The sequence below is a fragment of the Lampetra planeri genome, chromosome 2 (assembly GCF_965212315.1).
Source record: "Lampetra planeri chromosome 2, kcLamPlan1.2.h2, whole genome shotgun sequence".
NCBI classification, from domain to species: domain Eukaryota; kingdom Metazoa; phylum Chordata; class Hyperoartia; order Petromyzontiformes; family Petromyzontidae; genus Lampetra; species Lampetra planeri.
In genome coordinates, this window is record NC_136108.1 from 10061813 (window position 1) to 10088587 (window position 26775).

At 50.2% G+C, this 26775-nt stretch overlaps 1 protein-coding gene across 8 annotated transcripts in view; it reads right to left on the reverse strand.

Annotated features, from left to right (window-relative positions):
- Window positions 1–20315: 20315 nt before the first annotated feature.
- The window catches only part of LOC144727526 (1-phosphatidylinositol 4,5-bisphosphate phosphodiesterase delta-4-like), a 38767-nt gene continuing 32307 nt past the window's right edge, over window positions 20316–26775 (reverse strand). For 7 of the 8 annotated variants that reach the window (XM_078606435.1, XM_078606416.1, XM_078606425.1 and 4 more), the window contains 4 exons: window positions 26221–26399; window positions 24079–24214; window positions 23410–23559; window positions 20316–22723 (listed from right to left, as the gene is read on the reverse strand). In XM_078606435.1, coding sequence (XP_078462561.1) covers window positions 22569–22723; window positions 23410–23559; window positions 24079–24214; window positions 26221–26399 — 620 coding nt within the window. In that variant the 3' untranslated portion in view covers window positions 20316–22568. Of the gene's footprint in view, window positions 22724–23409; window positions 23560–24002; window positions 24215–26220; window positions 26400–26775 lie in introns of those variants that run through there. The other variant, XM_078606452.1, reaches the window with a different exon arrangement.

Sequence of the window (26775 nt, forward strand, 5' to 3'; positions counted from 1 at the left end):
TGGAGGAAGACAATGGAAAGCTAGTGAGGGAGGGAATAAGAGACTGGAACGAAAACGATTAACCCACGTATACACAACTGCGGGCACAACAGCCATCGCACTCCTAACAACAAGGTCAAAGCAATAACGGTATACGAGGCAGGACAGTACGTCCCATCAACCACGTGCCCATCCCTGAGCAGCCACACCACACGACGCTCCCCCCAAATGCAGTCCCGGTCGGCCGCGTCAATCACAAAATCGTCGTCAGCCATGGTCAACCCACTGCTGCATGGATGAAGGTCTCTGCGGTCACGATGAGACCAAAAGGAGAGTACCAGACGAGGGTGAAGGTCTCTGCGGTCACGATGAGACCAAGAGGAGAGTACCAGACGAGGGGACACGCTTTTTGCCAAAGTCATTCACAACTATATTACAAAATATTTTCCAAACATTGGTTTGGAGACCAATGGCGGCTCGTGAAATTTCCACAAAGTGGGGCTGTTTTGAGTGACCTCTGAAAATATGATGTTCTAATGAAGAAACACCTCGTCATCTTATTGGCCTTCCCGTGAAAGTGATATAACTGTGTTATCTAACAACGGTAGGCATTTACAAACAATACGAAACAAAACAACAACGCACTCAAATTCTGTCTCCATGACCCTCAAGTCCACACTACACAACGTATTTGACACTGCCAAAAGCTGTGACCTGCTACAGTATATTTGCACAAGGCACCCTATAGCGTCGTGACATCGTCTTGTTACGGCCACGGGCGCCTTTTTCACCGCCCTGAATGGGTCTTAAACGGCGTGGCTGAAAGGCGAAGCTGATCACAATGAACGAAGCCGCCCCGAGACCTCCCCGAGGCACAAATCAGACGGTGGCGTTGCAGCGGTTTCTAATGTTATCTTCGTTAGACAATTCACGTTGAAAGGTCCATTATATTGTAATTTTATTTATCACAATAGAAACAATGTTTTTCAGAGTATTTTTACTAGAAAAAATATTTCTCATCTCCAGCTGCTTGGTGGGGCGGCGACCAATAGCCCCGAGTGGACGGACCGCGCCTGTTGGAGACATAAATGCGTACATTTAATGGAGAAACCGTTAAAACCAACGTATAATTTCTGACAAGATGGGCATTATAGCGCCTAACCAGAACCACCACCCCATCCCTCAATAAACCTTCAACTATTCACCAAATGTGGTCATCTTCCTACGACGGTATTCACAAAAAGGAGCTCTAGCATGAATGCGAATAGATAATGTTATCTTATGAGCCATGAACAAAACCTCTTCTATCTGCAAGGTTGTCGACGTATAAAATGGCTAGCTTGCTTCCTCGCTTATTTTTTACATGGCAACCACTTCCAAATCACCAATGTTATAATTTCGGGTTAATTGCAGAGCCATTTATTGCCGACAGAGAGCGGCAGAGTTCGCCTTGCCCTTGAAGTTCCCGGGGTCCCACGCCAAATAGAAACATGAGTAGCATGACATTTATCCCGCAAACGCATCACTCAATCTCAAACATCTTCTTCAGGAGGGTCCTGCTTTGGGATATTTAGCCAGTTGCACTTTGAGGACGTGTTTCCTGTGTACGTGTGAATGTAGTTTTCTCCGGGTCCTCCGGTTTTCCCCTCCATATTTAGAAACACGCGTTTAGAATATTTGGCTGCTATAAATATCCACATGCTAAGACACATTTTTGCGCTATCATTTGTGACCAGGTCGCTTCTGAAGAAGAGCTGTATAGCTCAGTGGGCCTTACCTGAGTAAAATAAAAAAAAGTGTAGTGTAGAATGGGAACCAGAATAGCTGGAGAGGAACTAACGGGGTGAACGTATTCTCAGGTCCGCTCCACTGACGGATAATTTTGTGCACAGCCATCTCCCGGCCAGCTCGCAGCCTCCCCATGATCCACCCAACCACTAAATCGCGCCGCCGTCGTCATCGTGGGTACGAGGATGATATTGTGACATCCTCGGGTACGAGGACGACATTGTCTTGCGCAGACAGTGGTGAAATCATCGGTGTGTCCGGAGGGGGATGAACAGACTGATCTGAGATCCGCAATGCAGACACGGCAGGTGGTTCCGATGGGTGTGGGGGGCGGGGCTGTTGCTGCCCTGGCTTCTCGTCGCTCCGACATAGAGATCGCTCCAGTGACGACATGAACATGCATGGGAGGCACTTAAAAGCATTTATTTTTTTACTCCCACGAGTAGAGAACCCGTCTTCTCACAATCCTGTAGTCGGGATACGAAAAGTAATCAGCTTTTTAATGCAATAAAATGGCAAGATAATAAGCATTGTACGGGTGTGTTTTTATTATCTAGGATGTAATTAATAGTCTGACGAATTACATTTATAGGAGCGCACATTGAAATGGTAGGGCAATTGTAAATGAATCGTGTCGGCATTCTGTCTTAATGACTCCCACATCTTCGGTGTCTGCTATCTGTTGTCTTCCGAACTGTCTCCGCCGTTTCAACCCAATGATTGTTTATAGCCAGTTACCCAGCTAGTTTTGAAGGTAACGGCCCGCAGCCACTAACAACAGTTGTTGTTGGAGTTGAGAGGAGCCCAGCCAGCCAGCAAACTCGAGGCATAAATGATATTTAACAGTACAGTACTTGTAGTACTGCACGCCCACTGCGTTTCAGCCGCTACAGCGCTGTTGCGTGCGTGTGTTCCGTGATAGGCAGCTGGTGGGAGTACTGATCCTCAGGTCGCAATCTCGCCTTTTGTTTTATATACGTCACGTTGGTGTAAAGTAACATGATTACTTCTATGTATTTCCAGTCTGCATGCACTTTTCTAATTGATGAGTTTCCGGTCACTTTACAATATATATGTTTAATTTATTAAGATGTACAGCGCATATTTGTTGCTATTTTGGACCTGTATAGAATTTCAAACATGTGGTAAAAGCAACCCTATATTGTTGATAATCAAACACAAACATAAAAATGTAACAGAGCAGCACGTATCATATCCACCCATCCTCACATCCACGTATTACACTATTCATAATTGGTCTACAATAATAGGTGTAATAGGCATCATTGGCGTAAGCACTGGCATCTACTCCGAACAACGACCTCTTAGATATGTCCTTTGCGCATGGCGATCGCCCATCCAATCACTATCCAGGCTCAACTCTGATGAGCGTCCGAGATCTAACGAAGTTCGGCCGATTTCCGATAGATTTGGTCATTGAAAATCTCCGCTCAATAATTACAAATTCCATCTCCCCCCTCCCCCCCTTCAATGACAATTTATTTCAATGGTCCCGATGTCTCTCCCCACGCAGCTTCGTAGCTCCTGTACACGACGAGCGCCCCCCCCCCCCCCCCTCGTGTGCCCACCGAGTCATCTCCCTTAAAGCAACGTGAAAGTAAACTTCAAACTTAATCCGACCTCTCGAGAAAGCCTTTCTTCAATAAATTCAAGGGCGGGGGCGGGGGGGCTAGGAAGGCGTGCAGGCAAGGCTGGTGGAGCTAACGGAGTGTTTTGTTCCATCTGGAGCGACAACAACGGAGGCGATTATTTTTTTGTTGTTGAGCGGGACAGCTGCCTTCGGCGAGCGGTGACCTCAGCGGAGAGGAATCCCCTCGTGAGTGAATCGACTGCCCCCTTCGCACGGCGACGGCTAAGACGAGCAGTTGCGCCCCTCGCTCTGCACGTACACTGTAGTAGTAGTGACAACCCAGTTGAGATGGAGTGCCCTTGCCAATACCGTCGGCATGCTGAACAACTCTTCTGATGGGACCCCCGAGGTCGAAACTGCTTGCTTTGGTTAAACGAATGCGACTGGAAAATTATCGGTGTGCAAAGCCCACAGAAGCCAATGGATTAAAACATGCACGTTTATGTTTGGGCAATTACTGAAAACGCATTCACTTACATACGCATGGTCTTATCAAGAAAATAACTAAATAGAAATGGGCGACGTTAATGATGTTTTAAGGCGGTGTATGTATGTTGAACCTCTTTTGTATTGACAAATATGTTGATTTTGTTATTTGCGCTTGTGCACCACTGCCAATGCAGCATCACTAATTAATGTCGGTTTAACCTGTACCGTAGACCGATAACGATTCGCTTCATGACGATAATATTCAAGGATCTATTGTTTTAAAAAACAAAAATTGTAACGCTCCTGTGGTGATTTCAAAGTAATAAATTGTCACACGCACACATATATCCGCGTGTCGTTTAGTGTATTCGATCTTAATCTACGCATGTTACACCCGTGCTGTGTGGTGTTAGGCTGTATAGGCAGTCCTCCACTTACGAACTCCCGACCTACGAACACCCACAGCGTCCTTGAAAAAATAAAAAAGAACATTGACTTAAAACGCGAACTCGCAATTTAAAACTGAACCACGGAACTATTTTGTTCAGAGGAGTGATCCTCTGTGTGCATGTGCGCGGACACGTGCGTGTGAAAGTGTGAGTGTGTGGGGAGTGGTGGCGTAGCGGTTAGCGCGCTGCGCTACAAACCCGGCAACCCGAGTTCGAATCCCACTCACGGCCAACACCGGTGATGATTATCTGAGCCGGTCCTGGGCCTCCCCTAGGTCGACTCAGCATCAAATGAGTACCTAGTGCGATGTGTAAACATCGCCACCTGGGAGACAAAGGCGGCCAACACCGGTGATGATTATCTTAACCGGTCCTGGGCCTCCCCTAGGTCGACTCAGCATCAAACGAGTACCTGGTGCGATGTGTAAACATCGCCACCTGGGAGACAAAGGCGGCCGGGCGTGGTGCCGGCCACCCACCCCCTCGTGTGCCTAAACATCGAAATCAGCTCAAGCCGCCCGTGAATCATGTGACTTATGTGTGGTCACTCCCACTCTGAATCCCTAACCCCGCCCCCTGTGAAAACACACGCTGCTCCATGCAGCTCATTTCGTCTCCTTCCTGTCTCTCCCTCCCTTTCCTCCCTTCTCATCGCCCTCTAATCCGCGACATCTTGGCCCGGTCATTCCTGATCCCCCCCTCCTCTCCCTCCTGCCTAGTTCGCATTCTTTCTTCCTGCCAATCGTCTTGAGCCACTCCCTCTTTGCCTGTGCCCTTGACGCTTTGTTGGCTGAAAGGTCGACGAGATTTGTTTTACGTTCATTTGTAAGTCGACTGTAAAGTATATAATTGAGATGCGCTATGTGCACAGTACATATATTCTGAATAAGTGATATTTTAAATTGTCATATCACCTATCAGGGTTATAAGACGCACCTTTTCCCTTGTAAATATACATTCAAATGTTCGTACAGCGTCTTGTAACCAGGTAGGCGTGTGTGTGTGTGTGCGAGTGACCAGGTCTCTATAACTTTATTGTCACCGGGAACAAGTTCGTTTGGGATGCGTCTTATAATTCGGAAATGCTGGAAATATTTGCACAGCACATTTACGAGTATCCCGCCTATGTATGCATGGATTAAAACGTTAAACTCTAGATTCGTGTGAATGTGTCCACACATACAGTCCACGCGGTTAAATTATGAAATGTTTATTTAATCGGTTGTGCGCCGTCGAGCAAAATCAAAGATTTCCAGATTCACAAAACCGCAAACGTTTAGGGCAAAACGAACAAGGCGCGTTCACGACTTCACATCACGACACGTTCGTTACACACTCACAAACACGGCACGGCGTCTGACACTCGGAACAACCCCTCGATATTTAAAGTTTCACATAGATTGCAGCACCACAGTTACCGTCCTGTGCCTCAATGTATGAGACAGCATGTTAAACTTTAATTCTAGATTTGAAGCTTTCGTGACTGCAAGGATTCATATTCTTAGGTTTTTTCGGTAAAGTCACGTAGGTAAAACATTAAAATTAATGAAAGTAAAAGAAAACAAAAAAATCACGACGTTTCGGAGGCAACACCTGATGACGGAGACTTGTGTTGCCTCCGAAACGTCGTGATTTTTTATTTTATTTTACTTTCATTAATTTTAATGTTTTACCTACGTGACTTTACCGAAAAAACCTAAGAACATGTTAAACTTCTTTCGCACTCCACTAGCTTCTTTCGCGTTCATCGGAGGTGCTGCTGAAAGGCAACCAGCGGCGGCGCAGCGATCACGTGCACAGCACGTGGCCCCATTCCGCGCCACTTGCCCAATAAACTCTGCGAAGCTACGCAAGTCCGACAGCGTTAACATTGCAATAGAGTGCACTACAGTACGTGCTGGTACCGTCCTATATGAACGGATCGATTGTGGCTTTGTTTTCCTTCTCGTGGATTTCAAAAAGGGGATGACACGCTTGGATGGAGATGGCTCAAGAAGTTCAACATACATGCGTGCAAACATCCCCCCCCCCCCCCCCATGAGCGAAATGCTGTGGAGAGCTCTTCACCCAGCAGTGGACTGACACAATGGCTGTACATGTTCGTGTTTTAATGATTCTGCGTTGTACGAGTGACTTGAAGCTTCGTCATCTGCCGCTCGGTCACTTTGGACGTCATCGAGTTTTACCCAAGTGGAGCTTATTGGGGAGATGTGCTCCCGGTTTTCAGATGAACTCTAAAATTGTCTAGGTACGATTTTATTTTATTTCGGATTATAACTAAAATATTAGTGACTTCAACTCGAATGAATTTCGCCAACCAAATTGTGTCACGTGGTGTCTGTCACCTTTGCGAATGATAAGACAAAGAATATAGAACATCGATGTAAATAATCCTAACATTTATTTCGTAATCCGAAATTGTTACATCTAAAACTCGTGCCTACCACAGGTCGTATACGACATGTAAGCAGTGCAACAAATGCATGCTATCCTCAAGCGATGGGTTAATAACGTGGTCTCTTTGAGATCAGGTCTCGGTTTGTTCAGCATATGTGAAAGGTTACGTATAGCTCTTCATTAATAGCAAAGGTGCGTGTTTGCCTTCGGTGATAACGTGTCCATTACTCGCTCCTTCACGGAAATTATTCCTCGATCAAATGCTCTGACAACGTCCCTTGAATATTGTATGAGAAAAATCAGCACTCGCGCTTAAAACGACGTGCGATTGGATAGAACACCATTTCAGAGATCGACTTCAATAAATGATATCATGATAAGGACGTCAACGCCTTCAATCCAGGAATCGCCGAGTCTCGAGACTTATTTTCAGGAGGGTCCTGCATTGGGATATTTGCTGGGCAATTCCAGTTTGTGAAGGGCGAAAAACGCAGCACCCCAAGAACACCCACAGCAAGCATACGAGGAGGGGAACGATAACACTCCGAAGACCATCGCGGACGAGTTCACGAACCCGCTTGCTGTACTGCCATCTGCTGGTCACCTCGCCAGGCATCGGGGTTGGGAGTTTCACAAATCTACGCGTGATCCACCCACCCCTACCTCGAAAGCGCTGGAGTATTAAAAGCAAGCGCCACCGCACCCAGCTGAAATGAGACGCTCATGAGCAAGTCCAGTGCGAAATGTTGTGGAAGAGCTCGACATACAATCGCGACTGAGTGACGATTTAAATTCTAATTGTGTTTTAGAAGGACGAGGCCAACCTGCGGCTCTTTAAAGGGACTGCTTCGTGGCGTTGTCTATTGAGGAGACTACCGACTCGCATTCGCGTTGCATAGCTGCTCTGAAATGTTGACTTTTTCTTGATTGAATTCGAAATAAATAACGCTTCTTGTTATTTTGGTTGCCTACCCATGGGATAGACACGCGACGATCGCGACTGAGTTGACACACAGCAAACCCTGATGATGATGTTATATTAATGCTAGAAAGCTGACATTGAGCAAAACAAACACAGCAATGCAGCGTCGTCTCGTCTATGCCAAAACGACTCGAAAATCCGAAAAACAAAAATGTGCAACTCAGGGCCCCGAGAATTACGAGCTTGATCTCACTCACAGAGAGTTCTTGCCTGACATCTCAAACACACAACCCTCATTCGTCATTTTCCTCCCGTATAGTGTAAAGGATGAAGCCCGTCACCCGACAGTATATACACACACACATACTGCACCGAAACAAACTCGCAGGGCCGCCAGCCAACACACACACACACAGAGAGAGAGACGCAGTCTCCCCATAGCGGCGGGACGCGGCTCAGAGTGACCGACCCCTTAGACAGAGACACAGACCCAGGGTCGGCTCCCAATGTTTGTCTCTCCTCCCCTCGCCTCCACCACGGAGCGAGCCTGGCCCACACCGCCGCCGGTGCCACTGGACACGAACAGGTCGGCCCTGCTCGTGAACACCCGGGCCCCGAGCAAAGACGCGCGGGGAACGAGAGCGGACTTCATCTGCCCTCCCTCCAGCACGAAGGAGGCGGTGGAGGTCACAACGCCCCGACGGTAAAACACGTCCCGGTAGTGGCCGTAGTGGTGGCTGTTGTAATAGTGGTGCTGCTGCTGCTGATAATGATGACGGTGCGGGGGAGGCTTCAGCGTGGTCTGTATGACCGAAATCTCCACGTCGTCGTCGTCGTCATCATCGTGGTCGTTGTCGCGTCTCCATTGCGTCTCCTCCTGACTCGTCCCGTCGCGGCCGATTGTCTCTCTCCCGAAGGTCTCGCCGTCCCCCGGGACGTAATCCTCGAGGTCGTCCAGCGTCAGAAGGCCCCCGTCCTTCTCGAGGGCCTGCACCTCCCTGTCCGAAAAGTCGTCCCTCGCTGGCTGGACGGGTTCCTCTGAATCGCCGGGACCTTCCATAAGTTGCGGAATCTTCTGAACCTTATGGTCGCCCGGGACCGGGATCGAACCCTCGAGGTGGCGGAGCGCATCTCCGCGGTCCGATGGGCCGTTGGGGCTCTGCGGCAGCAGGCAGCTGCAGCAGTGAGCCGCGGTCCACGAGAACACGGAGCGGAACCCCGTGGCCCAGCGGAGGTAGGCAATGCGGCGGTGGTGCTGCTGCTGGTGGTGGTGGTGGTGGCCGTGCTGCTCCGGTTTGGAGAAGCTGAGCACCACGGGTTCCCCCACGCGCGCCTTGCCGCGATCTCCATCGCCCACGAGGTCCACGGTGAGAGTGGAGCGCTGGCGGACACCCATGTGAGCACGGGTAAGGAGCGAGCCGGGAATAAGGAGGGATGTGGATGATGATGATGATGATGCAGAAGAGGCGTGAAGAGAGGAGTGAAGAGAGGGAAATGAGAGGAGTCGTGGGAGCGGAGTGTGGCTGCGGTGGGGGGTAGGGTTGGCGCTGGTGGGGGGTGGGGAGACAGCCGCTGTCTGTGCGAATTCAGCACAAAAAACACCCACCCCTACATGGATGCAACCAAACTTCTCGCGAAGCCCGCAGCGTCCGCAGTCCCTTCCTCCGAGTGGAACCCCGCGCGGTAGAGGACGAACGGCTCTTTCTCGCGACAGGTGACACGCGCGCACAGCAGCCCGTGTATCCACGCACGCCCGCCCGCCTGTCCGTGCCTCCTCAACCCGCGACGCGCAGCCCAGAGACACCCCCCCCCCCCCCAAGTCCTAATTGAGTTGGAGGCGGCCAAGCGCCGCTAATCAACACCTGAAAGCGCTCAGCGGTCACCCCCCCCACTGCCTTCCACAAGCTCCCCTCCATTCGCCCCCCGTCCCCCCACTGGTTTAAAAAAAAATCTGTCACCCCATGCCCTCTTCCTCCTCCTACCTGTAAATGGCGAGGCTATTTATGGCAGCCCTGTCGCTGTGTCGCCGTCCGGCAGAGGTGTAACAATTCACCCTCCAACCCTTACCGCGCGGCAATTCGATGAATGGTCGTGTTTGATGTTTCCGAGGGAATTCAAGAATCGATGAAACAAATTATTGCTGAATGCAGCGGAATCCTTGCGGGACTGCAGGTGTCGCGTCGTCCCCGTCACGCGAAACGCACGCACGGGTCGAAGAATATCGATCGCCGCGCGCACGATTTGACGTGTTTATATCGTGAGCCTGAGAATCGATGTTGACGATCGATTAGTTGATGCTTCCAGTGCGCGTGAGCGCGGAAAGAACTCGAAACGACGAGGGAATGTGCAGAGAACACATGGCATTTGCGTGCGCGGATTCTTCTGTGCGGTGATTAGCAGACCTTTGTCAATCCGCTGCAGGATGGAGGCCTCGATTCCACGCCGTGTCGGTCAAGAAAGGGCTTTTAAAAAAAATCAGACTTCACCATGCTGGTCTGTTCGAGTTAGTCAAGGCAGGTGACCATGATCGATTTGTATATCGCCACCACTGATTATATTAACTGTGGCCGATGATCAAACTCGCCGAATTCACGGCTCTGTGTTCATTACTGCGTCACTGCTCCAACCCACTGTGTAAGGTCGCTGCATTGGGTTTTTCGTGTTATAGATCAACATATTGGGAGCTGCGAGTAGATGATGGAGCTAATACATTTGATGTGTTATTTTCCCTGTATCACAATTGAATACCTTTTATTTCTGTACATTTTGAATAATTTGTAGCAATTTTTGGAAGTGAATATATTCAAAAATGGCGACAGTTTGGAGAGACCTTCATTCAGCAGTGGATAGATCATGGCTGATGGTATATATTTTTAAACAGTTCGTACAAACCAGCCTGGTAAAGCATGGTCATATCACTTTTGTGATTTCCGACACGTCGTGGGGAGACGTTGAGGGCTGTGCATTATTTCAAATCGCTTTTATATTTTACCCAACTTCATATTTAAAACCACCCCAAAAAAACTGGCTCATAAACCCCGTTCAAACTTGCAGTGAAACGGACAATAAACCCCTGCTGTGGTGGTGCCTTAATCCACGTGGCATTAACTTCGTAAACGTGACGCTTGCATTTAAACTTACAGGGTTCAGGACTCTCCCGCACTTCACTTAAGCTCACAGAGCCACAGTTGAGGATTGTGGAGAAAACGAAACAACTCTTCCCACACGTGGTACCCGTGAGAAGATCGATGCAACAGCCCTAACTGACCAGCTCCTCTCAGCAGCTGCTGATTAATCATTGGCCCCATCGCCGAACCGCGTGTTCACTCTCCCTGCTGCTGCTGCTGCGGCTCTCGTTTGCTCCCGACACTCAGCTGCCGAGCCACCAAGATCACTGCCTGCCAAGTGTTGTAGCCGTTACCAGTAAACAGTGGATTAAAATAAAGCGATAAGCCCATTTGAGATGAGATGTCCTCCCACGCAAGAGAGACAGAGAGATAACGCTTCGGTAGAGACGTAACCCGCCCGCGGTGTCTCTTGGGGACACGGTCGGGAGATGTGACGCCGAGAAACCTTTCTGAGCGCACGTGTCGCGTTCCACCTCGAGCCGCGCTTCAAGGTCACGCTCGGCAATCACGGCGGACAAAATATACGGCCACCCCCGTGCCGATGTCTGTCCGTGCGCACTCGGCCGGTGCCACATTGAAAGCGAGGCGTTCCCTCTCCCCTTCAAAACTTGGGTTTGCGCCATGTGCCTTGCGGATGATCCCGATGCTGGCATGGTTTCACAGCTGCAACGGCGGTGGGGTCGAGGGAGGGAGGCAGGGAGGGAGGGAAACATGGAGGGCGGGGAGAGGGATGGGAGGGAGGGTACCCGGGTATGAAGCGAGGGGCCACGGAGCCCCGAGCGCCTTAAAAGGGCCTTCGCGCCCAGCGGGTTGCGCGCCTGGTCCAACTGCCCCCGCGCATTCTCCAGGCGCCAGAGCAGACTTTGGTCTCACCCGAGATGGCAGCATGTCCAGCGCTGCTAAGTTATATGGCCGGAACGATAAAATTGAACTAAGTTATCACCTGTTGAAAGGCACGTTGGAAAATAAATTTGGTCTGGGCCCTTGGACTATGAGGACGAAGATTGATATGGTCAGATGGTGCGTCACATGACCCGGCATAACACCGCATGCTACCGATTTCAATTGGTTGATAAATTTTGGTTATACTGTATTTTGGTGTTATTTACCGAGACGGGTGTTGGACTGGCTTTCCACAGGTTGGCGATCAAGATGAAGACCGGGGTCCAGGAAGACTTGGATTGAATGCTGTAAGAGCAGACCGTAGTGGTTGAATGGAGACTATCAGCAGGAAGTGATGGCAAGGTGTGGCGGCATCTGCAGCATTTGCCATGATGACCTCTTGACCTTCGTCTGATGGTGGTGTAATCATTGGTTAGTGCTTTGTCTTCCATTTGTACTGCACTGGAAGCAATGGCAGGGCTGGATATTCTACGCTTGAGGCATAGTAAGGATGAAACCACACACAAACTAATTAATTTTAACTTGAAACATTCCAATGCATGACCCTTATCTTGAGACTTCGTCTTTCACCACTCGCTCAAACTCCAGTGGAGTTGTAGTGGAGGCTCTCACAACCTGAAACAGGAAAAGTTTACATGATGCATTGCGTCTGATAGCTTGACTAGCACTGAGGAACTGTCTGATAGCCGGGACCGCAATCATTCGAGCGCACCTCCGATTAGCACGGTTTGCTACGTACGGTGCGGAAGAAGTTCAACATGCGTATGCAGTGGGGTCCGTCAGTGAGACAATTTATGTACCAAGCTTGGCACTCACTCAACACACGGAGACTTGGCGAGACACACAGAGATTGACAGGGCTCATGCTCCCAATTTTGCCGATTAGATCAAATTCATTTTCTCTCCATATTTCACAATAGGTTTTGATTTTAAGTGAATAGCTGCAGGGCTACTAACTCTTACATCAATATTAAATTAGGAATTCAAATCAATTTGATCAAATGCTCTGCAATGGCTCATGCTTTGTTCGATTATGGTGTATGTGTAATAAACGACTGGACCACGATGTCTGGCTCAGTGTCCTTTATTCGGTTCGTGCTGTACACCCACACGGCTGTCTTTACTCTGTAGCTTCTCCACGGTGCTGACTCCAATGTCGGCCCGATCCACAACAGCAGCTCCGCTGCTGTTTCTCTCACACAGCCCCCCTTGGCTGTACTCGCTGCAACTCCTCTCCCTCCGCAGCTCTGACAGCCTCTTGCTGTCTCTCTCTCTCTCCGCAGCTCCTCCTGGCAGCCACACCGCTGCCTCTAACACGCAGCCCTTCTGGCTGTCTCCTCTGCAGCTGCACACCACTCCGCAGCCTCCTCTTATCTTCGGGGTTGGCTCCCGATGGCCGTCGGCGCCCCCCCCTCTCCACACTCGCCCGCGTGGCCTCACTCTTTTCCGCTCACACCCCGACTGCCTTCCCCTTCCGGTTTACCCGCTTAAGGACCCGAACCTTCCCCCCACGTCACATGACTCCACCCCCCGTGACGTCACATCCGGAAGGTCGCTTACGCCCGCATTACACCACCATCCCCCGTAGAAAAATCCCAGCCGACCTCGGCTGACCAATAGCAAATCGTAATGCGGCGAACCGAGCTTCCCCCCCTAAAGGACACTAAGCATACAATGTAACAGCAAGAACAACAACAACAACGCAATTAACATCAACGAACGTACAAAAAGCATGCAATAAATACAACTGTAAGAAAAAAATAACAAGACAACAACAATCAACGAAACGTAAGCGATTTGGAACGTGTGCGGGTCGCCGGCCCGTCCCGGACGGTCGGCGGCCCACTCGCAGAACGGGAACGCGATGAAAGTCGAGGAATGACAGGGGGTAATCCCCCTGTCGCAGCTGGAAGTCCACCGCCGTCCCGTGTCTCTAAAGAGTTAGTCTTGGGCTTGTCCTGTGACCGTGCCCGCAGCTGGGTCGGAAGGGCTGCAGGGCTCGAAGGTCCCGCAGACCTGGCAGGCGCCCTCCGAGCAGGGCCCCTCGTCCCCCGCAATGTCACGGCCGGCCTGTCTGGAACAGGTACGACAGGCGCTCTAGCAAGATCAATGGACGCAGGCAGGGGAGAGTCAGCAGCAACAGACCCCGGCAAGGCAACATTGGGGGATGACGCATCATGTAAGGGAGCAACATATGGTTTCAAGCGCGACGTATGCACAACCCAGCGACGAGACCCAATCTGGACGCGTGCTGACTGTGGGTTGGGAACCGCAATGAGGCGTACGGGACCATGCCAGGGTTTGTGCAATTTCGGCGAGGTCCCCGGACGTACCTGTGGACAATGAAGCCAGGCTAGGTCCCCAACCTTCCAAGGGCACTCCCCCTCAGACCGTCGCGCATATCGCTCGTTCCGGGCCTGGGCTTTGGCCGTAGCCACGCGGGCATTCTCCCGCGCCTCCGTGACTCGGCGAACCGTGTCCTGAATGTATTCAGGAAGTGGTTTATGAGGTCCCTTCACCCCAGTTCCCAATTGCACATCCACCGGCGGCACGTTTTCCCGACCATACATAAGGTAAAACGGCGAATATCCTGTAGCCGCATGAGGCGTCATCCTGTACGCCGAAAGCACCCCGGGGATGTGCAGATCCCAATCTGATTGTTGTTCACTCACGGTATGGCAAAGCATGGCAGACAATGTCCTGTTCAGCCGTTCAACCATACCATCCGTCTGCGGATGGTATGGGGATGTCCGTACTTTCTTAGTCCCAAGGCCCGCGCACACTTCCGCCAATAATTTAGAAGAGAAATTCCTGCCCTGGTCCGTGAGGAGTCTCTCAGGCGCCCCCTTATCCATAATATACCCAAACAAAAAGGCGTCGGTAATGGCCGCGGCCGACTGATCGGGCAACGGCCAGGCCATCGGCCAACGGGAGAGGTACTCAACCCCTACCAGCAAATATTTATTACCCCTCACCGATGGTGGAAAAGGTCCCAATATGTCCAGTGCCACCAATTCATTGACTCGAGACACCTGAATCGACTGGAGAGGCGGCACGTAAGGATGTTTCGGCGGCTTACGTCGTGCACACGCAGGGCACGCGCGCACGTGCCCTACGACATCTGTCGCCATGCCGTGCCAAAAATAATGACGTTGCAACGTCAACAAGGTCTTCTGCACCCCTAAATGTAAGAGAGTGTCACAATGGAGGGTTCTAATCAACTCGAATCGCAAGGACGTTGGTACCACCAGGCGCCAACGTTCCTGGAACCCCTCCCGCCACATAAGCAGACCATCTCGGAGAGCGGTTTGCGGCCCCACAGCCGTACTCGGACTCCCATTGTCCTTAGCAGACCGCTTCCGCAAGGACACCAATGACTCATCCATCATCTGTTCCCGGATCCAGACAGACCGCGGCAGATTCAAAACCCCGTCAGCCGGTCCCGGTTCCATCGGAGTGTCCGACTTCTCGACGGCCAACGTAAGCGGCTGAGGGGGGTTTGGAATCGGCGAACACCTATGCGTCCCCGACTCACATTTACAAGGGGCGCGCCGCGGTAATCTGGAAAGTGCGTCAGCGTTCGCATGGCGCACTCCCTTCCGATGTTGAATTTGGAAGGAAAATTCCTGTAGCGTGTCCAACCAACGTGCCAACTGTCCGGATGGCTGGTCAATTTTAAGGGCATATTGCAAGGCCGCATGATCCGTACGCACAATAAAAGAACGACCGTAGAGGTATGGTCGAAATTGCCGTAGGAAAAAAACAACCGCCAATAGTTCTCTGCGAGTGACACAGTAGCGGGTTTCCGCAGGAGACAAGACTCGGCTACCATACGCCACGACACGCTCTACACCCCCTTTAGACTGTGATAACACCGCCCCAATACCTGTGTCACTCGCGTCCGTATCAAGAATGAATGGGTGATCGAAATCGGGATAATCCAATGTTGGGGCCGTGGCCAATAGATCACGCAGACTCCGAAAGGCCGCCTCCTCTGGCTGTCCCCAAACAAACTTCCGTCCTTTACCCGTAAGGAGATGCAAGGGCCTCGCAATCGTCGCAAACCCCGGCACAAATCTTCGGTAATACGAGGCAAATCCCAAAAACCGCCGAACATCCCCCACGGTGGCCGGAGTCGGCCAATCCCGGACGCACGCCGTCTTTTCCGGATCCGTGGACACTCCCTCAGCACTCACAATGTGCCCCAAATAGCGGACGGACCGTTGCAGTAGGTGACATTTCTTTGGTTTGAATTTCAATTTGGCAGAACGCATCCTCGTGAACACTGTCTCCAGCCGCGTCAAATGTTCATCAAATGTGCGGCTGAAGACAATGATATCGTCCAAATATATAAGACATGTCTCCCACTGCAACCCCGTCAGAACGAGCTCCATCAATCTTTGAAATGTAGCAGGGGCCGCATTCAATCCCATCGGGAGACAGTTGAATTGAAATAACCCCTGCGGCGTACGGAATGCGGTTTTCTCCCGTGAGGACTCGTCAAGGGGAAGCTGCCAAAATCCCGAAGAGAGGTCCAGTGTGGAAAAGAACTTAGCCCCCGACAATGCGTCGAGGGAGTCATCCATACGCGGCAGGGGGTACGCATCTGCCACCGATATCTTATTCAATTTGCGGAAATCAACACAAAATCGCAATTTGCCATCCTTCTTCTTAACCAAGACGACTGGAGCGCCCCATGGGCTGTTAGATGGCGATATAATGTCCGCAGCCAACATGTCTTCCACTGCCCCCCGTACGTGTTCTCGCTCCGCAGGACTCATCCGATGCGAATTTAATCGAATAGGGGCAGCATCGCCCGTCTCAATGTGATGGTAAAGCAACGAAGTGCGGCCCAAATCCAAATCATCGGAGCTGAACACATCGGAATATGTCAACAACAATTTACGCAGCGCACCACGTTGCTCCATGGACAGGGAAGAATTTTCGTCACATAAATGAGCAACCCAACGATCATCCGAACTCCTTGGCTCGGAAACCCCAGCAACAACTCCCCGGCTATGTGGACAATCATGGGTCGCAAACGCCGTAGTGGCATGTGCCACAACCGTACCGGCCGGGACACGGACGTTTTCTCCCCCCGCATTAAGCACCTGTAAAAACGGTAATTGATCCGGCCGGACGATGGTCTGTGCCCCCACTAACGCCAACCCGGTTGTTATCGCGGCGGACGGTGACAACAAGACCCCTACTGCTCCTAGCCGATCAGGCAGGGGCTTCCGATACCGCAAGGGTATAAGCATCTGTGTACCAGGTGGGATGTCCACAGATGCGACGGACAGCGCCTGCACTTGTACGGCCGAAGCAGGTCGCCCCCAGGGCGACGGCAGAAACGAGATTTGACGGCCCCCCGGCAGTTCAATACAATTCTCATTGATTTTGATCAAAATGGGCATCTTAGCCAAAAAATCGGTGCCTAACAAACAAGGAACCGCCAAAGATCTCGATATCAACACAACACCCGAGGCCGACACATCCCCAATAGATATCTTAGCATCCACCTGACCCACGATACCCATGCTACCCCCGTTCGCAGCGACGCACGACCCATAAACCGGACGCACAGCCCCCGGCGGGATGCCCAACAGATGAAAAATGACATCCGAAATAATAGTCGCAGACGCGCCGGAGTCGACCAAAATGCGTACGTCCACCCCTTGTATAGACCCCGGTACAGTGGACGAGCCCGTAGCGGCCGCGACGACTCTCCGTGCCAACTTGCGCCATTGCGTGACCGAGCGACAAGGCCCCGTCGAAGGGCATGCTTTAACCACAACGTTAGGATGGCGCAACGACGGTGATGGGTGAGGTGTAAAGCCTTGCCGAGTGTCTGGTGCGTGCCGACATGCCTGTTTCGGAGGATCTTTAGCCGACTTGACCGGTACCGAGGCCTCCTGCTGCGGCGGAGCCGGGAAGCGGGCCCAGCAGTCTCTGGCGTAGTGGCCCCTACGCCCGCAGCGGAAACATTCGGCCTCGTTGCGCCGAAGCGCAGGCCTCGCCTCCTGACGGCCCCGTTCTGGTAGCGCCGCGCGCGGTCTCGGCCCGCCGCGTCCCGTCCCTGGAGCGGAGGCGGCCGTCAGTTGTTGAGGGCCCCGGTCATCCGGAACATAGACAGCCTGCGCAGGGTTCCACCCCAGCGCATCCCCTTCTTTGACGGGCCCCCCCGTCCACGCCGTCACTTGTTTCCAGCGACGGAGGTTGAATTGCGCATCGAGACACTTAGCAGCCGTCCGGGAAGTTAGCTTCTCATGCCCACACACAGGCATGGGGATCCCTAGATCCCGAGACAGCTCCAACATTTTCCCTAATATGAGAGGCTCGAGCAGGTCCTGTGGCGTCTCAGGATAAGCTGCCATGGCCAGCTCCAGCACCGCACCCCTGAACGCCACGGGCGACTCCTCTGGTGCTCGTTGTCGTTGAGCGAATCGCCGATGCGCATCATCTGGTGGCTCATAAGCATCGGCCATTTCTTGAAAAACACCACATAAAGTTGCCTTCTTATCGGTCGTTATGGAACGGAAGAATCGGACAGATTCGTCGTCCAGGAGAGTCGGCAACACCTCCAAAGCCTCCGCATCGGTCCATCTTGCTGTGCGTACCGCCGCCAAGAAGCGGCAGGCGAACGCGCTCCAGTCCCCACCGACGGAAAATTCTTTAACCGTTGTAAGGTGGCGACTCCGACTCCTCTTCCCGCCGTCTTCCAATGGTGGTGGTTGTGATGGCAAATTCAAAATGGCGTCGGCCCGCGGCGTGGCCAAGATGGCGGTTTGGCGCCACGGAGCGCGCAAAATGGCGGCCTCTTGCCGCGTGGGCAATGGCGGCGGCAGGACAGGCAACGTGGCGGCCCGCGGAGCACCACTTGCATCATCCATCGTCCCTGGCGCGACGAGATGGCATAGATGCGCCAGGACGTCCTTAAGTGCCTCCAGTTGTACCGCCATCGCTTGCCATCGTTGATCCGCGTCTGATGATGTCGACGGACCCGCCACCGCGCCAACATCCTCCACTCCCGTTCCCGTGGTCGCCTCAGCCGGGCTCTCCTCCACCACCCCAACAGGATCCGTGGTTGGAGGGAGTTCGTCGTCGTCGGACGAAGAAGCCGATGCAGGCGCCGGATTAACTTTCTTCCTCACTTGTTTCGACATGCCGTTGCACTTCCGACACCAGTGTAATAAACGACTGGACCACGATGTCTGGCTCAGTGTCCTTTATTCGGTTCGTGCTGTACACCCACACGGCTGTCTTTACTCTGTAGCTTCTCCACGGTGCTGACTCCAATGTCGGTCCGATCCACAACAGCAGCTCCGCTGCTGTTTCTCTCACACAGCCCCCCTTGGCTGTACTCGCTGCAACTCCTCTCCCTCCGCAGCTCTGACAGCCTCTTGCTGTCTCTCTCTCTCTCCGCAGCTCCTCCTGGCAGCCACACCGCTGCCTCTAACACGCAGCCCTTCTGGCTGTCTCCTCTGCAGCTGCACACCACTCCGCAGCCTCCTCTTATCTTCGGGGTTGGCTCCCGATGGCCGTCGGCGCCCCCCCCTCTCCACACTCGCCCGCGTGGCCTCACTCTTTTCCGCTCACACCCCGACTGCCTTCCCCTTCCGGTTTACCCGCTTAAGGACCCGAACCTTCCCCCCACGTCACATGACTCCACCCCCCGTGACATCACATCCGGAAGGTCGCTTACGCCCGCATTACATATGTATTTAATGCTAGCACAAAAGCACAGAACAAAGACAAGAATGAACACACCATAAGCAACCAAAGCAATACACATTGCGCAATGTGCATTGCGTAACGTGTATTGTATAGCTATTTTTGATCTTATACGCACATTTGAACTTTTTTTTACTGGATTTTAGTAAACGCTTAGCCGGAACTGAAACTTTCGAGACTGCTTTGCACAGATTGCACCATAGCTGGTTCAACAGTTTTGGGTTAACCGCACAACCATACCGAAACATCAGATCCACTCCCCGGCTTTCAAAGTAGTATCTGATGTTAACTGTGATGCAACTAATAGCTTATTTCAAGCAAAAATATATTTACAACTTCCAAAACGCATTAATTCGCTAAAATGTTGAGGATGTCTAATTGTTATCCTGCGCACAAGCAGGATGAGTTTTGGTTGACGGGCATGAACTTTGTTACGCATTAAACATGACGAGTTAACGACATGTTTTTATGGGTTTGATGTAAAGCTCTCTGTTGTGTTTTTGGGCTGCACCGCGTATTCGACACGTCTGACATTTCGCTCCACATCCTGGAGTTTCTGTAGTTCACGAAAAAGCTCCTCTAGAAGCTCCCAGCACGTGGAGGAAATCGTTGTGTAGCATGCTAAACAACACTCAGTATAACTCAGAAACACATTGGGGAGAGCAACACAATTTGCATTCAGACCTCATTGTGTCTACGGGAGCAGCAATGAACTCATCGGACACAATTTTTCGATTTAAAGCTTTCGTGACTGCAGGGATTCATCTTCTTGGTTCTTTCGGTAAAGTCAGGTAGAAGGGAAATAAAAAAATAATAAAAATAAAACATAAAAAAAACAATTCTCACGACGTTTCGGCCACAACGCAAGCAGCCGTCCTCAGTACATAGTACATAAAACACACCCCCGTGTTCGCACACAGCTGCTCCATGTTACACAGATGATTTAAATAACGTTTAATGCCTTCAAGTGGTCGATTTTTAGGTACAAACACCATGTTCTGCCTTCACAGAGTGACTTTTTAATTACAAAGTTCACACATTCAAAGTTCACGTGAGATCAAATATGGGTGTAACAATTCAATAGTTGATCGATTACATGTGAAGTTAGTGGCAACCAGTCACTGGAGGGGTCACGTGAACCCATTACATACATCATATAAGAATCGAAAAACTCTCACATGCAATTCTATGTGTATCGTGAACTTTACAGAATCGATATCTAAATCTTGACTTTCGTGACTGCTGGAATTCATATTTTTGGGTCTTTTGGTAAAGTCATGTAGATAGGTTCAAAGAAAATAACAAAAAATATCAGAAAACTACGACGTTTCGATCGCAACACAAGCTTCCAAGGCAAACTGTTTACAAGGGTTTGAAATGGGCGTAGCCCAAATGTCAGCAGCCAATGATATTGTAAGTGGTGGGCAGCCAACCTGACGGTGGTTGGTTTTCCACCAATCAAAGGGCTGCCAGGTATCTAAGTGACTTTAACGAAAGACCCAAGAATAGAATCGACATCTATCGATTGAACGAAATTTCGTTATCTCCGGAATAACATGCAATGAGTTGTCAAAACTTTAGAGAACGAGAGGTCACTTTAAAACAATGTAAGAGGTCAGATCGTTGACCTCGCATCGCCGAGATCCTGTTTGATTCCTAGCAGTTGCCTGTAATTAAACGAGGTTCTCCAGTGTAGTGATTTGATCGTGTCAGCCCAGCCACCAATAATATAATTAAACAAAAAATAAGACATTTAGTTTTTGATAAAATTCAACCCACAGATTTAAAACATTGGTTTGACTGTCATGCGATGGACATTTACTCTCTCATATGATGGAATGGGCAGGAATGTGCTATGGGGGGTGAAAATATCTTGATCTCGGAGGTAGCTCTGCAATATCCACTTTTGTGGGCCCTTCTGAAACACAAAGGGCTGCATTGCTCTGCAAAAGATGTGGATGGAAGCTTCGTCTCATTACTGGATGCAGCAATTGAGGGAAAATTGGAGGTAAATTACAAAAAAGCATCAAAATTATCTGGCTCACTGAAACGCATCATCATGACATACGAATGGCATGCTTAAAAATGTGCACTGTGCATCGTTTTTCGGGTTTATTAAAAATAAGGCAGCGTTAGTCTGTGTGCACGTTTTACAATCCGTTCTTGAATACCTTTGACCATCTCATGTCAGGAGGTAGTCCTTGCAATGAGACGTGGTTAATAGCTAAAATATCAGGTGCATTCATGCACTAAGCATAACAATGGTCTATTTTACATAGAGCTTATGAACGTCACATTTCACAAGGGATTCAACGGAAGTTAAAAAAAACTGGAATGAAATTTAAATCTATAAAACCATGGGCTATAAAAACACACAGAACTAAAATGCAACAAACACGTGCATCACACTGGACAATTGAACGAGCTGTGTTGGCCACGAATATCGGTCCATATTTACAAACAGTACAAAACACGAGGAGCAATCTGATAAGACTTCCGCATCATTGTAAAGTGTCTGAATGAAATTAACTATTTATATACGTGGGTGGTGGTGCAATACGAATAGCGCACTGCGTTACAAACCGGGTTATCCGAGTTGGATTCCTGTCTATGGCTAACATCAGTGGTGAAGATCTCAGCCGGTCCTGGGCCTCCCCCTCCATCGACTGAACCATAAGTGACAACCTGGTGACATGCATTGTTGCATCCTAAATAAGTGCTTGCTAACAGCCCTTGCCCCAACTGCCTATATATACTATACTGATAACTTTTTTTATTGCATATGGATAAATACATTAAGAACGTGCATTTGCAAGTTATCTTTCATAAATATCACCACAACGCTTATTGAATGCAGCAGCTTCAAAACATGTATGATGTACAAAAACGGAGAGCGCAATTGGATCGCTGCAGTGGTTAGCACTTCAGCAAGGAATGTATGTGGACTCACAGCAGAGCACGAGACAGAAACAAAACAAACATCCAACGAAATAAAAAAAATCATTAACCGGTGGATTTTTCTTTTACGAAATACAACTCAGACTCCACTGTCTTCTATTTCTGAACGAGCAACGCCACACCTCGCTCATCGTTATCGGACCGCACAGTTAAACGGAACGACGACACACTGGGGGGGTGCGAGGCGAGGGGCAAACGCACACCGCCCGACATCGCTCGACACGAACGTCGGTCTCACGAGTCGCACTCTGCCGCGCTGAGGCTGCCGGTCGCCTTGCCAGTCTGCCCGCCTGTCTGCGACGTGACATCGGCAATCTTCACGTGGATGAAGAGGGACGAGGGCTCCACGCGCGTCCCATCACGTGACAGCAGAGGGATGTGGCGGTAACCTGCGATGGCGGCACACACGCGCGGTCAGCCGCGACGTGCATCGTCAGCCCTGGAAATGCGAACGGAAGCTGTGAGCAACACGACTGTGGGGGGAAATGGAGGGGTGGGGTTGAGGCAGCGTGTGGCTCCTGCAGCAAGAGGGGATGGGTTTTCCACTTTCAGAAAACACGTATGTGGCCTCGTGAGTGATTCTAATACAGAGGCGATCTACGACGCACCAGTGCTGCATTCACACCAGACCATTTGACAGCCTGAGGTTTAGGCAAATACCTATCCGTCACAATTTGAGGTTACGATTTTGTGCAAATTTTTTTTTACATTGTAGTGAACACCTCTAGTGGCTGGAGGGGTCACGTGAAGCAATTACTGTAGAACATATCTACAAATGAAAATAACCGATGCTTGCACCCACAATTGAACGCATGTGTCGCGAGCGTAAACATCACTTTTAAAATCGGTTCATTGTTAAAGGCGGTGGATTACACAAGCGAGCCGCCTGCTCCACGTTCCAGATATTCTATTTATCCACCGGCTTGTGTCGCTCGAGACTGGAAACGTGACCCAGGGATTTGTCGTTCTCCCCACCCACCACATCCCCACGACCGCCACCATCACCACCACCACCACCAGCAGCAGCAGCAGGAGCAAAGTGGAGGAGTGAACACGCGTCGTGAGGACGGCTCACCTTGGCGTAGGCTGCTGAAGGCGATCGAGTACTGCGCCACAAAATCATTGGGGGTTGCCGTGTCGTGGTCCTCCACCACAAAGCGCAGCAGGGCCACCTCGGGGACGTTGATGTTGAAGCTCAGGATCTCGTTCCACTGCGGGTTAAATCCTGCGAGTCGGGGAGGCGTCGTGGTGCGGGGGGAGGAATGGCGAGCAGTAGTTTATTAAGATGGCAAATCAAAACTGGGAAGGAAGTTCATCGTGGTTACGGAGCGCAGGCCTAAAAAGCCTCAAAACGCCAAACAGCCGGCAGAAAACAGCACTGTTGAAGGGTAAAATAGATCGAAGTTAATACATTTCTGGACTCGAGCAAGGTTATGAGAACTTTAGCAAAGAGACGGTGGGAGGGAATAAAAAATCGAGCGGTATGAGGAAAAAGAAGAAATAACGGTTTGGCCTGCAGTGTGGCGTTTGAACACAGCATGAACGTGACGAAACAGGCAGTCTGGTAAGTAGGCCAAGGCCTCAAAATGAGTGGAGCAATCAAGGAGTAAAGTTTGCGCAGAACTCATGGTAACAGTGATAGAAGGGTGATAAGTAGGCAACTGATACTGGCTAAAATGCTTCGACTTTAATAAGAAAGTAACAGCTGCTTTGTCCCCCGTGCCCGAAGCAGCGACCACCGCACCATTGTTGTCGATGTACTTGGTCTCGTAGCGGGCGTTGTCGAGCGGCACGCCATGCACCTCCACGCGCACCAGCGGGTCGATGATGGAGCCCTTGTTGCTGTGTGGAACCTTGGGCAGCTGCTGCCCGCTGATCACCTGCGGGTCCACATGGGCACTTCGGATAAACGCTCATGGAGGCACTGGTCAAGTCTCTGCGATACGAGGCTTTAGAACGAAAATTATTAAAAGTGCCGGGCGATGCTGCACATCGCTCGCCACCCGAACAGTAGTCCAACCTCACACGCCAATTTTCTCAGCAATGCCGCAGCCAAACTTAACTCGTTTCTCTCCATGGCGACAACATTCTTTCATGCTTTGCATATCCCAGTCAACCCACCAGCCCAGCAAAGGCCATTTGACACTGGAAGCCATGCCTGATGGTGAAGTGTAGACTTCCAATGTGTTTTTTTATGACTGTGCCTTTCATTCATTTTCATTTATGTATATATCTACTTATCTTTTCCAGGAATTTTCTTGAAACAAACGCACTGCAATATTTGGTCACACGTAGTAGAGTTGCGTTTTTTCAGTGGATTTTTCACTGACTTCTTCTTTTAGGAATTTCCCGTTAAATTCTCGAATCACGTCCCCCGCGTAATGTGTTGCTCACACTGTATGTGAATAGTAAGCCGCCGGCAAAATTCCGAACGTTTAAAGTCTGTTCATATTCCACAGCCGAAGCCGGCAACATTTGATAATTATCCACAAACAATGAATGGATGACCACAGAGGATACCGAGACAGATCTTCCTTGTTATAAAAAGCTGTTAACATCGGTTCGACGACACAATCCGCTCCCTGTACATGGAAAGTCAACAACTACCGCGTGGGCTTTCACTCTTGTGCTGCACAGCTCTTCGATGTGTTTTCAGGTTACGCTCTCGGTTGTTCAGCATGATGTCCGACATTTCGCTCTTCAGAGGCTCAGAACTGGGCCCAAACCATTGAGGCCCTCAGTTCGAATAAGGGCAAGCACCCATTACTAAATGAGATTCTCAGTGAAGTGAGGTGATGGTCTCAGCCTGGTAACCATCAACTGCACAAAAAAGTCATAACATTTGCTTTTGACTTAAATTGCCTTTTCAATGATAAAAAGAAAATATACTCGATTTCGATGGGAGTTTTTCCCCATGAAGTGAACAACTCTATAACAAAGCATGCGAGGAAGTGCTCCACCTAGTGTGGATACGAGAAAATTAACGGCGCATAAAAAGTAATTGTTTAGAGTGAACTGTCAAACACAGGCTGATGTTACTACTAGGTGCCAAGTTTCCGAATGGAAATGTCTTCATCTTATGAAATGACATCGATAGCACAGGCAGCAGATGGCAGCAGATGGTTTTGGGCTAACAGGGATTAGCCCCCTGAAGTCTATTACCAGCGCATATTCAAACACAGCCTCAACTGATGCAATCAGTTAATCCATGCAATGTAATTTATTTATACAAGATTCATCACTAGCAGAGCAATTGGTAGACTGACACAACCTGGTGAACCCGTGCCCTTGTGCTCATCTGTCTACCGCACGCGCTTCGGGTAGCAACGCTTGCACGCTCTCGTTTCATGACGTTAATTTTCTCTATTTTCTTTTTACTCAAGAATTTAAATATTATTTATTTAAAAAAAGACTTGGGCCCTCCTACAAAAATGTATTTCAAACCCATATTGATACATTCAACCACCGGCGATGTCTGAAAGCACAAATTCACTCTATCCAGTCTACTCTGTCTCCTAGATGGACTTTCGTCTCCTCCATACTATATTCAACCACTGTACTGCAGGTCACAACACTTCCCTTTCTGCTTCTCTCCTCACACTTGGGAATTCCCTCCCATAGTCTTGTTTACAAGTTATTTTTTAGTGACTCAATGTATTAACTTCTATCTATTAAACAGTCCATTATGCTGTATGTTGCTGGCCGTTTGATCTTTAAGGCCTTTGGTCCTGTGCTCAGCAACTGTGATACACATGAATATACAGTCATTGACGAAAACAAAAACAAAAAAACACTTTCCTCGGCAACTGGGAGCCCCGGAGATTAAAGCAAGGCACACAAGGACAAGTGTCGTGGCAGCCAAAGGTGGCGACGTGCTGTGCCCCACCTTGATGGTGAGCCTCACGGTGTGCAGGCCAGTGCCGGGCTGCGGGTTCTCCGGCTGGAAGGCCGTGGTGGGATCACACAAGAAGGCCGGCTTCAGCACGTAGCCGCAGCCGCCGTTCTGCCGAAAGTGCCCGTCGTGCAGGTCCATCTCGTCTCCCGCTGTCTGGAAGTTTAATGCCACTGTCGAGGCGGGGGCGGAAAACCGAGACACACCCAGGTCAGAGTGCAGCCCGTTACAAAAATGCAGAGTATTATTATTGTTAGCCGATAGTATACGCTGATTATTGTCAATATGGTTACGTTTAAAAATTACCGTCTGGGAAATTCAACGCCACTGTGGGCACACTTGAGACGGAACACAAACCGCGGAGGAGCCAAATTGGAGTGCAACACGTTACAGGTAAAGGTGCAGCCCTGCAATTGCTTGCTGGCGGAAGGACTTCCCCGCGAGAGGGTATTGGATGAGGTAGACGTACCCACACTTTACCCGTCCATGCTTGACCTACTGACCTGTGGTTTACCAATTTAAACTTCTGGGTAGACAAGAGGAGGATTT